Genomic DNA, 16548 nt, shown 5'->3' with positions numbered 1-16548 from the left:
GATATATGTCAAAATTGAGGTGAGCCTTGTGTACAAGACTCTGAGCCTTGTAAAGAGGGACAAATATACTATATATCTGTCTAAATGCGGTCTTGTTCTGAGAAGTGTAAGCTGAGTTTCTGATCAATTTGTGAGTTGGCTTCAAACAGCACCATATAAAAAAAAAACACTTCGCCGGGGGCTAGATCCGGGGGGTTAATAAGTATGACCAATTAGTGAACGGTTAGTGATACGGTGATTACGCCGATAAGTTTACAAGATCTCGCCAATTAGTCTACGAAATCGCGTCGACCAGTCTCCATGATTACACGGATTATGGCAACAATAAGTCTCCAAGATTCAACTAATCGCACGCATCAGTCTCCAAAATCGCGCTGATCGGCGCCCAAAGTGAACCGAGAGTGGCAATCCTGTTTACTGCTTGATATCATCTTATTCCATTAAGTAAAACAAGGAAAACTAGCACAGCAGAAAGGTATCGCAGATCTCATGGTATTTAGTCGTTTTCTTTAGGTAAATTGCAACAAAATGCGCATAGTCCAGAGATCTCCTGTATTCCGCAACTGGCCTTCAACGTGCTAACGAGGTTCCTCCTTCGCTTTAACGAGCATAACTGTTTTGAAACCGCTGAAATCTTGTTCTTTTAGGGATTTTTAGAGCTTCATTTAGAACTTCTGTATTCATAGAGATATTTTTTCAATATTGACATATTTCGAGTGGACACGCGTTATTAGAAAACCGGAAGTAAACACTGTGACTTGAGGAAAAAGCTTTTATTGCGACACTTGACTTGACTTGACGAACTAATCTGTTGAGGGCTGGGCGGCAAAGAGGAAGATGGCAGCATCCTTCGCTCTTTTATAGCCGCGCTCTCAAACCCCCTCCAAGAGGATCTCTTTCTCTCTCTCGGAGCACTCTCTCACATTGACTTCTACATTTTCAGACCTTACACTACAAATATTCGTTTCATGGTGTTTGCGATCTATGCATCAGGATAAGGACTCCTTTTAAAAAACTTAGACTTTCTAAATAAAAACAATGACCGACATTAACCAATTTAATTTAAGTTATAAAGTTTTTTATTGCCCCTTTAATGAAAGTACATAAATCATCATATACATAGGACATCAAAAAAAATCTTTTTTTAAATATCCTACTTTCTAAATTTTTGGAATTTCATAAGAATTTTTTCTCTTCAGGAATAAGAAATATAAAACTACTTTGATTTTTCCTAGTGAGTGTTTCTGAACAGACTTCTTAGTCTATGTTGACATTTCCGGCTCATAGTACCGGCCGTTGCAAATTGAACATTGCTTATTTGGTTCTGGAGGAAAATCTCTGGAGTAGTATTGTTTGATTTTCCGCTTAAGTATAGCATTTTGATTGCTTTCATTGCGCAAATCTTCAATGAAATCTATAATTGAAATTTCTATATCTCTGGCCATTTCTTCAAAAAATCGAAATATCGTCTGAATATATTCCTCAAGGCATATGGCTCTCCTCATTTTCCTCTCAATTTCAGTGCCAAACTCTCCAACAAAGTTCCTAACGAACATGACAAACTTACTGAAATGGTATTCAGTTAACATCTTAGCAATGTTCAAAAGAGTTTCCTTTGCGTCGCTACCAATGGCATGCGGAAGGTTGTTCAAGATAAGGGTTGCGGTGTTTATCCAGGTCATGTAATTGCTATTTGATGTCAGGTTCAGTTTTCCTGGTTGTGATGCACCTAATTGTGGATCATGCGGAGCAACTCCTTCGAAAACTGTCGCAGCCGAACCTGCCTTGAGGTTGGCTCTTATTTCATTGGGCATAGCCTTAGACGGTTGTCCATTGAGCAATGGCTCACTATTACCTCCAAAGGATACCTTAACCTTTGCGCTGTTGAGATCCTTATTGATCTTTTGCATATCTCTAAAGTATGCTTTATGATCGGGAACCTTTCTCAATGAGCGAATAATGTCAGCTTTACCTTGGGATTCACCATTAAGCCTAATGGTTTCTTTAGCCATCTTATCGAAGGCACGCTTCTGTTTAACACTCAGATTATCCCTTATATCCTTCAATGTCATATCACGATGTGTGCTGATAAGGCTATCAGCTGTTTGGAAGTTATAAACTGAATGGGTGAAGATGAAGAGGGATGCTGATAATTGAGCAACTTGCCATGCTGTAGGTTTATCGTCATTGAGAAATAGAACATCAATGAATCCATTTATAGTGCTAGCTCCACTGACAATCAGTGTTGATGCATTCAAGCTAGTAAAGGTTATTTTAAGGAAAGGTGAGATAGTGCGACCACTGGTAGCCATAGAACTCAAAACTTTCCCAGCTGCCCCGGATGCAAATCCCAAGCTTCCGGCAGCAACACCTAACCATGAAGATCGTGCTCCGGCATCTATCATATTTATAGATTGTTCATGTTGACTGCGATCCGCAAGAGTTTGACCTGATCTTAATATGGACCATCCACCAGAAACAGCCCCGGCTACGGCAGCAGCTCCAGCAGCTGGGGCCAGAATAGGAGCAAACATGGTACCAATCATGACAGCCGAAGCGGTCAATCCAAGCCCAGTACTAGTCATGTCCATGTACTTGGCAAATCGTCCAGTTGGTTGAGCAGCTGGTGATAGGAACTTCTCAATATCTATCTCCCATTCATCGATTTTGTTTATCTTCCCCATGAAAATTCCCTTTTTAGGAGCCACTATAATACATTCAGGAAGAAGATTCTCCTTACAGTAAGCTTCCCAATTTTCATAAACTCTTGCATGTACATCCACAAAGATCATGCAACAATTCTTAGTGGACAAATCTTTCATGTTGATGCATTTCTGGATGCGAAATATAGGAGTTGTTTCGAATGCAGTATTTAGGTGTGCAAGTGGCAATGGGAAGGCATCTTCTTTGACAGTACACACATAAGATATTCCCATCACAAGACTACCACCATTATATTTTGCTAGTTGAAACGGATTTAAAATTAAAATGTGATTAGAAACATGTGAACTACCTTGATAACTTCACGTTTTACTTCATGTGATCCTTAACGAAAAAAAATCGGACTGACTGTATTTGTTTCAATATTTTTGTTCAAATTGAAAAGAAAAAACAGTTTTATCATTTTAACCATTTAAGAGTGAGTAGGACACCGGTGGACCAGTGTCCCAAAAACAAAAACAGTTTTTTACTATGGGAAGTTATCATGTCCTCTAAATAATAAAAATGGTTTTTGTTTTGGGAACACCGGTGTCACACTCGTCTTTAAAGGGTGAAAATTTGTTCCATAGAAAATTTCATTCGGATACGGTGAACAAATGCCAAACTGTCAAGCCGAGATGAAAGAAATCATTATTTAGTTATTTCTGCTTATTTCTTTTCTGAAATCAAGGATCATCTTTTGAAATACGTGGCGTGATATCATATTATGTTAATGGCTAAATATGGGACTAAAAAATTAAAGAAATTTTGTAACTAAAACCGCGTGGGAATCTAGAAATAATAATTGCATTATTGGGACTGAGACCTATACCAAAATCAAGAAAATGATTTTAATAAACCGCTGCGATATCTAAAGGCTTCCACATTCAGGCGTCCTTCACAAGGTTATGTAAAAGAGAAGATAAAAAGCTCGGAGAAGATCTTATACATCGGCAAAGACAGTGAAATGCTTTAGAGAATTTGACGTCTATTTTGAGCATCATGGATAAGTTTGCCCAGGCAGTATACTTAAGTATCCCAGCGAGTCGTTTATAACCTACAAGATGTAGATTCTAGACAGACCATTCTGAACGATAGTCTCACGACAAAACTTAACTCCAAAGGGTCTGCGCGTATTCACAACGAACAGACTGGACTTTTCTACATGGTCATTTCTTTTTTACGCCTTCATTGCTTTTTTAAAGTGGAAAAAATATTCAAAAATTGCGGCACGAAACCAATTTTTGCACCAATTTGATGTTTTTCCGTTCTCTGAGACAATATTCTCTTAATAAGAAAATGATTTATTAGTAAAATTTGCCAAATCCAAAAATCTCGAATTAAGAGCAAAAAGCAATTGACCGGTCAATTGCTGTTTGCTCTTTTCTCAAGGTACTTATAATCGGAAAATTTTACTAATATGTCATTTTCTTTTTAAAGAATATTGTCTCATAAGGCTTAAAAAATATCAAATCAATGCAAAAATTTTTTTGGTACCGCAATTTTTTAATTATTTTTTCCACGTGTAAAAAAGCAATATAGGCGTAAAAAACCAATGACCATGTAGAAAAGCCCAGTCTGTTCGCTGTTATTCAGTTCAAGTCAGACGCTTTGGACGAGTAGAAAAAAAACTGATAGGATCAAGAGCTCTTAAGTCAACCGGTGGAATTACTTAGGGGAAAGTACTCTCCCTTCAAAAGTACTTCTCCTTTCTACTGTAAGGCCGCGGTAGAAGGAAGCGATGAAGGTCTCCACCCATGTACAAATCTACAAATCTACTCTCCCTTCGAACATTCATGCCTTCGAATAATATGAATTTTCTTTTATTTTTCCTAAGAGACTACACATTTCTATTAATTATTAGTTAGCTTATTGTCAATTATTGATAATTACATGCTAATAATTATTATGTATAAATGTCTTAGGGAAGATAAAAGAAATTCATATTATTCGAAGACATGAACGTTAGAAGGGAGAGTACATCCATTTTTAATGGTTTATGGCCAATTCCTATGAAATTATCACTGATGTCTATTGTTTATAAAATAATTGACATTATAATGTTCAAACATTCACTAAGCGATACAGTAAAAAAAAATGTGCAAAATTAGGTGAGATTCTTAACAATCTCACCTACTATAATCCTAACAAAATTTCATGTCGTCCGATCGACCTCAAACTTGGCCAAAATGTGTTTCGCCACTTCCTGATCACGAATATATGGGGGGCTAAGTTACGTTCCCGGCCGTCCGGCCGCTCTTTGGAGCTTAATAGCTCCTAGACTAAAAAAGATATCGACTTGCGGTTTTCGGCAAAGGTTAAATATCGCATGAAAATTGCAACATGGTGCATTGACCCCCCACCCCCCACCCCTCCTTCCGCCATTTTGAAGACCCCCCTTTTTTTGTTTTCTCAATAGCTCCGCCCCTATAGCATCGAGCGGGCTCAAATTTTAGTATGTTATAGCTGGGTCTTAGAGCTTTCCATCAGTACCAAACTTAAGGTCCCCCGACCCCCCTGACCCGAGCTATAAGGGTCCAAAGAAAATTTCTTAAAATGGCCATAACTCCGGTTCTAATTATCAGAATTTAAAAAATGGGGGCTTTTTGGAAAGCTCTCGTGAAATGCCACTTCCCCTTCTAACATCGCAAGTTCATAAAACCACCGCTAGGGGCGCTATTATTAAAAAGAAAATTTTTAAATCTTAAAAGTTAAATAACTCAAAAATTCCTTATGCGATCGGGCTGAAATTTTAGTATGTTGTAGCCGTTGATTATACCTATCAAACAAAAAAACCTTAAGTCGATCCATAACCCCTGACCCGAGCTATAAGGGGTCAAAGTTCTAACATTGACCGGCCTCTATCTCCGGTTCTAATTAACATATCGACATAAATTTTACCTTTTTGGTTTCGTCTCGATGAGCACTTTCAGATGGAAGTTCAAAAAGTCACCACAGGTGGCGCTGTGATAGCGTCAAAATTCATCGAAATTCAAAGATTTTTTTCTCAAAAACGGCATTGTGCAAGTTAATGAAATTTTAGTATGTTGTAGTCCAGTCTAGGACGTTTCCAAAATGGTGCGTAAGTGCGCTGTGGTTTCAATAGAACCGGAGATATGAGGGGTCAAAGTTCACAAAATTCAAAAAATCATATCTCCGGTTCTATGTGACCGATTTTGATGAATGAGGGCTTAAACGAAAGATCTCATCAAACGCTACAACTTTCTAGAATATTTGAACTTCGTGGGACCAACACCAGGGGCGCCACAGTCGAAAAACCAATTTCAATATCACATAACCTCAATTATCTCGACTGTCGCTGAACCGATTTTGATGATTACTTCGACATAATTGTAGAGGACATTTGTCTCTACATTTCGTTCATACATCATTTTCCGCTCAGACTACGCTATCACTCCGATTTTGCCGTTTAAGTGTGAAAAAATTGATTTTTCCCATAATAACGCTTTGAAATCACTCAGATGCCAATTTGACTGCCTCTACTCCACCAAGACAATTAAAATAGGGTTTTAAATGGAAAGTCCCACAAAATACAACAATTCTTTGATATAGTTGAAGTTCAACAAATGACTACTTGGGGGACTCTGGATGAAAAAACGAGTTAAGAAACAAAAAACCTCGCTTATCTTGGCTTCTGAGTAATCGATGAGATCATGTTCTATGGGAAAATTATAGAGAACATTCTGGTCTACATTTCACCCATATATCACTTTTCTGTCAGTTCATCCCAATCCTTGATATTTTGGTTTAAATACAAAATTTGTATAATTTCACGAATTTGATTCAAGATAACTGAATGGCGTCTCCCAACTTCAGCTCTAAATCGAATTTGCATGCACTCCGAGTTAGCTCACGTTAAGAATCTCACCTACATAAGCCGGTTAGGATTATCTGTCCCTTTTACTACTATAATAGTGCAAAATTGACCATTTTAGTTGTTTAATTTAAAAATGTATAAAAAAATGCACAATAATTTGGTAATTTATCGTCACGTGATTGAAAATTACCACTATTATAGTCAAAAAAAAAAAAATTAAACAACGTTGTTTAATTTGAAAATGTGTAAAATTTTAACACTATAATATAGTGTGAAATTGGATAAATTAATTATTTAATAGCGATCTGTGTAAAATTTCTCACTATGAAAGTCATAAAAAATTTCAACAATGTTTTGTAATTTAAAACAATTTATTTAGAAAAAATACACAACTTTATAGTAATTTTTGTCACATGATCAAAAATTAACACTATTATAGTTTGATCATAATTTTTCGTACTATTATAGAGTGAAGCTTTGTGTATTTCAACCAAAGTTGTTGAATTTTTAAACAAAAGTTGTGTAAAAATTGTTGAATTTCCATTTAAGACATATACTTCAGTCGAGATGCTTTTCATTGGGCATAAGTCACTTGAAATTCAATCACGATAACACAAGGGGAACTACAGCGGATTTGAACAAATTTGCTTTAAAATCAAACGTGAAAATTGTCAACAAAATTTTGCACCTGTAGCCGAATTATGTAATTGCACCCGTGAAAATGTGATTTTCACGAGTGAAAATTTGATTTTCACATTCACTAAACTCACTGGAAAGTGAAAATTATGGTCAAAGATTTAAAATTGGTATACTGGAAAGCTGTGTTTATATTCGTTAATTCCAGTGCCAGAACATAAGCATAAGCATAAAGCCTATACATCATTTATGATTCTTATTTTAATCACATTATCGTAATTGTACTTTTTATATGTAATATATTTTAAAACATATTCAAATATCACATTTTCTTTTTATTAAAAAATGAAAGGCTTTTAATCAAAGAAAGCTGTGATCCGCCGTTGAATATCGCCAACCTTCTTATATTGCAATTTTTCTTAAAGCAAAAATTCCATTCTATTAAGAAAATAAAATAAAATAATTGGAATAGAAAAACAAACAATTAATTGTCGAAATCTTGCGAGATTAGAAAACGGTATTGGCGACTTGGGGTCTTCGAGGTACTACTTATGCGATTTTTTTTTAATTTTTGGATATGTTTTAGACGTTTTAGAGGTTGCTGAAACAGACATTAATATGACGGGTTGTTTGGGTTATATTTTAAAAAAGTTAAAGAGAATATTCATCACCGGATTGGACAAGTCTGAATTATTTCAGATCGGACATGCACCGATAAATCGGTTTTAATTTAAAAAACAAAAAAATGTCAGTGTCGAAAATAAAATGTATTAAATGTGCGAAATCGTAAGCGTGATACTTTTCCTCGTGAGTTATTCCACTTAAAAATTCATTAATTTATGTCATTTATGTAGACAATGCAATCATTCACTCATTCATTTGCAACCACGTGTCCCTAATAGGGTGGTGGGATTAAAACGCCAACTTTGGACCGCTACGACTTCTATTCATAACCATCTCATGAAGCATCTCGAGACTTTCCAAAACAAGGTCCTTAATTTTACGAGCCACCTTCTCGTGGGCTTGTCCTGAGATTGAGAACATCTCATAATAGGTTCCACGGCTTTTCTAGGAAATCTTTCTTCATTCATGGGCTGAACATGATCATACCATAGAAATTACGATCTCTCAACCCGAAGAACTAACCCTTCGATTCTTAACTCCTCACGAATGGCTACGTCTCTCATCGAGTAATTCCGTTAACCGTCCGGAGGTATTTCATCTTAACAGCTTGTACTCGCGATCTTATAATATTGTGCGACAAAATTTAGGTTTTTGTGGGTGTCTTTGGCGAGAGTGCCAAAATTTGTTAAAGTGTCATTTAAGGGTCTCAAATCTGAAATTCGGTTGTTCTGGTCACGTCTAGATCTTTGTAAACATGCAGTTTTAGTTTTTTGCAGCTTTCTAAAATTCAAAAATTTATATCTCCGGTCTTAATTATCCGGTGGTAGTCACATAAAGCTTAAATGACGCATAATTTCATCCTCTATAACTCTTGTAAACATATCAAGAATCCATGATGAAAATGAAGTGAATTTTTAAAGGTTTTTTAAAAAAGGGCACCCGAAATTGCGCATATTTGTGTTTTTTATCTTCTTATAATTCTCCTACTTAAATAGAATATTTTATGAGCCAATTACTAGAGTAAATTAAGCTAATTCAAAACCTGCTCCAAATGGAAATCTTTTTTTTTTCATGATAAATATAGTACTAAATTATTATATTTATAAATATATTTTCTATAACACAGTCTCATTATTTAGTTAATTTTGCTCCAAATAAAGCGAAAATCCATTCATATTCACAAATTTTAATTTGTTAATTTCTCAGAATCGTAATACATAATTTTAAAATTATTGCTTTTAATTTTATTTTATAAAAAGTCGAATATCACACTTTTCGGTCAATTACAATAGCTGTGAATATTTGTAAAGACATATTTTGACGTGTCTCATAACCTCCCTGAAGTTCCTGGACGATACCCAGTGATTGAGAATGGGAGGAAAATGCTCGAGATGCAAGTGATATGAGGTCGTAGAGCTCCTGGATATGATCCGACCAATCCGGCTGTACAGTATTTAAGGAGACACACAAAATGAGTTACCCCGGAGTGAGTTTTGTTTGCAGTTGGATGTGTGTGTGGTGTTGTGGGATTCAGAGGTGGATGGATCTCTGGATGTCGGGAATAAGATCCAGCACTCTTAGAAAAAATTAGTTCGTACAAGCTCATATGCAGTTATTAGAACTATAAAATATAGTAAATATAGACCCAACTATATATTTAGTTTGGGTAACTAAATGAAATAGTTGACCACAGTTAGTTAAAGTATCCTTTTCATTTAGTTATCACAACTAAATCAAAATAGTAATGGGTACTATAACATATTAGTTCCAATTACTAAATAAATGGGGTTGATACCCATCTTAATGGCTGTAATAACTATATCATATTAGTTTTGGTTACTATATAGCATTCATTGTGATGCATATTTCTTATTAGTTGCTTAAAATTCGAAAGAGCTTCAACGCATTACTAAAATAAAAACCACTCTTTACTATTGGAAAAGTAGTCATAACTTTATGAAAATATAGGCCCATCTAATTACATTGGTTGTGAGAACTAAAAGGAATTAGTGACCAATATTAGTTGGGATAATGATTTCATTTAATTAACACAAGCAAATATAATTGTATGAAAGCATTATGAAATAATTGCCGCAACTTATCCACGTAAATATTGTCTTATATTCTCACTACTAATAAATTTATTATGAGTATAATGTTTTAAGAATATAAGAACTATTTTAAATAGATTTAATAATAATCGCCCGAACAACTAATTTTCATTAGTAATCACGTCTAAACTTTTCTAAGAGTGAAAGGTCTCTGGGATGGGCTGTATCGGCTGAATAGTTCTGGCAACGCTATTTGCTACCCCGGATGGAGTATATTTAAAAGAATTTCTGTGTTCGTGTGTAGCGCTTTGTTCACTTTCCGGACATTCTCCAAATCTATCAGACACATCTCAGCCAGGCATTACTAGTATTTCTGAGTTGCAGCGTTGAGATCACACGTGTCTCGGTCATCTGTTGATCACACTTCTCCTCTAAATCTGTTTGAAGTCTGAACATCCTGGTTGATTGCTTCACCTTTATTTTTGATGCATTTTACCTCAACTTCCATCTTCAATTTTCTTTGAATTTTCATCCAAACTGGTACTATGAAATTTCCCACTAGATTTCGCATCTCTTTGGCATTTTTCTGAACATTTTAACGATGCTATTATCCTTGTTACCATCGTCATATTTTCACACCCAAGCCGTTGTGAAAATTTTTCAAATTTATTATCGCCTTTTTGGCGCGATGTTATACAATTATCACTGGAAGTAGTTGACATTTGAGCAAATATAACCTAACTTTTTTCGCCCCAAGCATAATAAATGTATTTAAATTGTATTATTTATTGTTATTTTGCTAAATTAAGAGATCTAACACGGCAATCTTTAGGTGGAAACTCGAAAAAGCATGAAAATATTACACAATTTACAGGAAAATTGATAATTGTGGAGAAAACCCAAACATTTTTCAACTCATATTTTAAGTTATTTTTTATTAGAAATACTTATTGTTTGCACATAGAATACTCTTCAAAGTTTAGATGTTTATCAAAATTAATAATAATTATCATTTTAAGTAGTTTTGAACATCTTTTTTTTTAGTAAACGTGAAAGGTGAAAATGTCAGTATTTTCACCTTCCAAATTCACACTATTTACTCACATTGAGGTGAAAATCAATTCACAGTGAAAATCAGTTGCATAAAATTTTATTATTTTGCACCAATTCATTGACATTGCGATCATATACAACTTATACAACGAGTTGCATGTCATTAACCGAAGAAAATGTCCTCATATCTTGTAAATTTAGTGAGCGTGAAAATCAAATTTTCACCTGTGAAAATCACATTTTCACGGGTGCAATTACATAATTCGGCTACTCTGGTTGAAAAAAGCCGATTGAGCAAGAGTCTACTATAATCTACTTTTATTTGTGTTGATGTCTGTCACAATTGTTTGGTGGGTGTAAAACACGGCGAGGACTTAGAAAAGTCGTGGGAGGAACCAGCACAACGAAAAGTTAATAATGCGAAAGCACTTGAGAATAGGAAAATAGACCACGTTAATTTTTTCTGAAAAGTGGAAACAAATTTTTTTAGGACATGACTGCTCTTATGTTCTTCTCGATAATCGACTTTTTTTGTCAGTTGCTATCACTACTTTTTAGTAATTTTGCAACACGACGAAAACCGGAGAAAACAGTCGTGGCAGAAACCAACACAAAGAAATGTCGATAATGCAGAACAACATGAAACATGTCATGTATAAAAAAAGAGTGTGTTGCCCTTTTTGATTTTCGCTGGAATTGCACCATAAAGAAATCCACCAGAATACAAAGGGCAACTTAAGCTAGTTTGTAATTATTTAGGCACAAAAGAGCATGGTATTTGTACAAAACCTGCTGCCATGGTTTTAATAAGGGTTGTACAATATGGGGGAAAACGGAAATCAATAAATGATTAATACAGATAATTATACTCACTCTTATATAGTTTTCCAAATGAATATTTAAACACAATGACGAATGTCTCGAAACCCAAAATCTTAAGCACTAAGCGGTTATTTCAACTTTTTTAAAATTTAATAATGGGTCATTGTCTCTTATTATCTAATCTAAAGTCAAAATTTTCCCAAAAATCTTTACGGATAGGATCATAGAAAAGTTGAACCGTATGGCTGAACTTTAGGTCTGAAGCCCTTAAATAGGATTGCACATAGACAGAGTACTTCTGTTGTTGCTTTCTTCCAAATTCGTTTTATTCATAGAGTAACAACGGATTAAAGACTATCTGTAAGAGAAGGGGTTAGCCATGCAACTGTTCATTGCAATATAACCTCAATTTTACCTCAGCAAAGCCCTCTTTAAATCTCACTCTACCCTATTTCTCAGCTTGTGCTTGAGATCCTATAAATTAGAAAATATTGTTATCTCCTAATTTCCCTATTCATTTCCTATCCCTTATTTACAGATATTACTTTTTTAGTCAATTTAGCGCGCACGTGGCGTCTCAAATTCTTGCCGGAATATCTACACTAACGGCCAAAACATTAAATACACCCTTCGTAAGTTTAAATACACCTGGTTTGGACCGGGAGAACACTGTAATATCCAGTTCTATTGACTGAAATAGTTCATATATAAACCTAAGAACAGTTTTAAACAAAATATGAGAGAATACATACGCTAAAAAATTTATAATTTGAGGATCAGTCAAAAATGAGCTTTTTCGACAAAAATGCAAAAGTAGCCCCACATTCTAAAACTGATGTAATCTTTCAATAATCATTTAATATAAGCTAAATACTATTAGTAAATATTATTAAGAGTCAGAAAAACTGAAAATAATGCCGAGGAAATATTTTTGGTACAGATTATGGTCGGTTTCCGGTGTGATCTGTTCTGAAAGGGGTTTCTTCTTTGAATATCAAGATTTCCAGCCCAAATTCTACTTTTTCATATATTTATTTATTATTTTTCTAATTACTTTTCATTATTGTTGCAATTTCATTTCTTTTACTTCATTATTTTATTCAGAAACACATGAATAAAATCATCAAATTCAGTTCTCCTCGAAGAATCCTCCTATAACTTTGATAAGCGCCTCACATAATCGAGGCATCCTGTTGATCAATTTCTCCATAATGTCAGAAGGAACTCTGCCCACATATCGTGAAGTGTTTCCACCAAGATTGGAACTGATGTCGGCGCCTTCTCTCGAACCATCTAGTCGAGAAAATCCCAGAGAATTGCAATGAGGTTACAATCGGGTGATTGGGGTGGCCAATGCATGTAATTTAGGACCCTGGCGTTTCTCTTTCTCAAGAAGGAAACCTCTACAAAGCTTTGAGGAATGCTTGGGATCATTATCCTCTTAATAAACAAACCCACGCCCAATAAGCCGAATGCATCAGCCGCATCATTCAGCCGAGTCAGAAAAACTGAAAATAATGCATTATTTTCAGTTTTTCTGACTCTTAATAATATTTACTAATAGTATTTAGCTTATATTAAATGATTATTGAAAGATTACATCAGTTTTAGAATGTGGGGCTACTTTTGCATTTTTGTCGAAAAAGCTCATTTTTGACTGATCCTCAAATTATAAATTTTTTAGCGTATGTATTCTCTCATATTTTGTTTAAAACTGTTCTTAGGTTTATATATGAAACTATTTCAGTCAATAGAGCTGGATATTACAGTGTTCTCTCGGTCCAAACCAGGTGTATTTAAACTTACGAAGGGTGTATTTAATGTTTTGGCCGTTAGTGTATGTTCTATAGCTTCAGTTTCCTAGAAATACATTGTCCTACAGACTTCTAAATCAATTCTCTTTTATCGGTCTACTTACGGTATTCCGAAGTATAATCAATTTGGGTGGAGTCTACACTTATGGATGTTATACACACTTATGGAGAACACAAAAATCTTAAGTTTTTACGTTAAACAGATTTCCAAAAATCAAAAAAATTGTTAATTAAGTCATAAACTAATAATTTTATAACTTTTCGAAATGTGTTTTACGTAAGAACGTAAGATTTTTGCATGCTGTCCATAAATGACATCCATAAGTGTAGACTCCACCCTAATATCACTTTGATCAATATCGCTCAATATTTTCGTGTCCGCCTTTCTCAGAATTCCCTATCACAATGTGTTCTAAATCTCTAAACTAAACCCTAACAGAATGGCTGTCCCTCCCATTTAGTACACAATTCGAATTTGAACGGGCAACAACTCCTTTACGTAATTTTTTTTTTTAATTTTGAAAAATTAGTATGGTAGTTTCAGTCCTAAATTGTAATTACAGTTAATCAACTATAATTTTAGATGACTAAAAATTAAGAAGCTGGAAAATTTGAAGAGTTCCTTAATTCGAGCAAACAGATATCAACGGAAACTTGGAGTTTTTCATGGCGACCACGTCGACGATTCGTTCCTTCTTTTGTTACCAGATAAACTTATTCCACACTAGACAAAACAATCAGTCCAAGAATGTAAATATACTTAAAATACTCTAATACTTACCTTGACGCCAAATACTAGCGCATATCTTATCCACTAGCTCCATATTCGTCTTGTAAGCTTTCCTGAAAAAGATTTTATTGATAAAAACAAAGCTATTATAAATCAAATTAATTTAAAACTTACATGGCTTTTTTCGCCTCTTCCACCTCCTCTTCTGTAGCGATACTGATAAGGTAATGAGAAAAATTGAAAATATACGATTAGACCATCTATTGGTGTTTTCCGTGTTTTCTTATCAATCTTTTACAATAATAGCTACTATAATGCCGCAGTTCAGTGGACTATCTTTGATCAACTATGTATTAACTGAATTTATGATTTGAACATTTCTAAGTCCAAAGATAACCGTATAAGTAGTCAATCTGAATCGACCGGTTTATGAATCGGATATAAAAAAATTTTTGTCTCATTTATTTTTTAACTTAATGAATTTAATTCTAATTATTAATTCTGAATTGAGGAACTCTAAAGGGTAATATCTACCAGACCAGACAGACAGTCTTTGTTATCTTCATTTTGCTTAAATGATGTAACATGTTAAGAATTATGTGGAATACGGTATACGATTTTTTCGCATATTTCTAAAGTAAACTGCATTTTAACTTGATCTAATTTGTGTACACAAAAGAATTATAAATCTAAATAAAGTATTTGTAAAGACCTACTTTATTTAGAAATAGGCGAAAAAATCGTATAACTGTGTAGCCCCACCTTCCCCTATATGGATTATTTTGTGCCGAAATGATAAAAGATTGTCACTTATCGTATAAGAATTCCTTTGGTCAAGAATGTTTATCTAGAAAAATATCTTTACTGAAAATATCAAATATTGATTGCTAAACGTGATAATCGCAATTCTGGTAAAGTAAAATGAGACTTAAGACTATAGCTTTCTTATTTTGAACACTCACCAATTCTCCTTCATTTCTTGCTCTTCTGTCACGCCTATGGCGAGCATCACTTTTTTCTTTAGCTCCTCGGTATCACTAGGCTTATAGAAATCCCAAATGATCTCATCTTGGTATCCCAGGAGCTTGTAAAGTTCCTGAAGGCGGTCGAACACCGATTGCTTCTTTGTAGATTGCTCACTCATTGTTCTTCAATATTACAAAGTTAATAATAAACTGAAGTAATTCTATCGATTGCTTATTCTTAAATACTCTTGGTATCTTATCAATCCAAATCCAATGGTTTTATTCTGCGTTATGTACTACACTTTAAAAGCACTTTGAGCAAAATGAAGAAAGATCTCAAACTAAAAGTTATTGGTTAGAGAAAGATAAGACTATTTCACAATTCGGGGAGTCCCCGAAATCATTTTCCGAATATTCCAAAGAATTTTGCTTGACTTTGATTTTTGTGAAACAAATGTCATGTGTTATAGGGATAAACAAAAGCTACACATTGGACTATCAAGCGAAACTCTCATAATTCAATTTGTTGCTCGTAGTATTTATAACAATAGTTTAAAATTTTGAACATTAGTAGTCAATTTGGATAATTGTGATCGAAAAAAAAGTATAGTTTAGTTTTAGTAGCTGATTTTCAAAATTGGGGTAAAGGAAATTTCGTACAACTCCTAAGACAAGTCGCAAGTGCATGTTTATTGGGTTAAAACAAAATGAGAGATACACATATCAAAACATCGCAATTGAAGAATTTTGTTACATATATAAAATTGTATTTAATAATTTGTGAAGAATAATTATTGACATACCTTCTCAGCATGCATTAAATGTGAGAACACTAAATTATTGCTAAACTGTTGTGTTAATTGCAATGATTTTCACTCACTAATCGTGGAATCAATCACTAATGTTACTTGCTTGCACTCATATATTATGAAGACCTTCTTTATACGAGCATAAGCTTCATGCGAACTAATGTTTGAAACAGCGGAGAAACATTTCGCTTGATCTTGCGATGTTTCCATTAAAAAGAAGATAAGGCAGAGGCAGATAACGCTTTTTGAATCTAGTTTAAAATAACGCACCGCAAATTGGTAATGAAGTGAAAAATACAAACTTAAAAATTTTAAAAATATTCTTAAATCTACTTAAAGTTTCAGAAATAACACAAAAAATTCTAATTAATTCTAAAAGACAGTACAACATTTTGAGCACATAACAAAATAATTAATGTAAAATAGAAATTAGAAATGTAAATGTCTTGAATTTTAACAATTAACGTCTATTTAATTTCTGCCGAGTACGTGCTCAACTCCGATGA

General features: G+C 34.2%; 2 protein-coding genes across 2 annotated transcripts in view; one reads left to right on the top strand and one right to left on the bottom strand.

The window, feature by feature from the left end:
* The window catches only part of LOC129803927 (uncharacterized), a 153091-nt gene that overhangs the window by 102005 nt on the left and 34538 nt on the right, over positions 1-16548 (top strand). The window lies entirely within an intron of this gene.
* Positions 1062-16174, bottom strand: LOC129803925 (uncharacterized). Its single transcript, XM_055850806.1, has 5 exons — positions 16037-16174; positions 15231-15416; positions 14443-14484; positions 14320-14381; positions 1062-2962 (listed from the first exon to the last, which is right to left on the bottom strand). The coding sequence occupies exons 1-5, from the start codon at positions 16045-16047 to the stop codon at positions 1263-1265; spliced, it is 2001 nt and encodes a 666-aa protein (XP_055706781.1). The 5' UTR covers positions 16048-16174; the 3' UTR covers positions 1062-1262.

This window comes from Phlebotomus papatasi, chromosome 2, assembly GCF_024763615.1.
Source record: "Phlebotomus papatasi isolate M1 chromosome 2, Ppap_2.1, whole genome shotgun sequence".
Classification (NCBI taxonomy): Eukaryota; Metazoa; Arthropoda; class Insecta; order Diptera; family Psychodidae; genus Phlebotomus; species Phlebotomus papatasi.
This window is presented reverse-complemented; position numbering and strand designations above follow the sequence as displayed.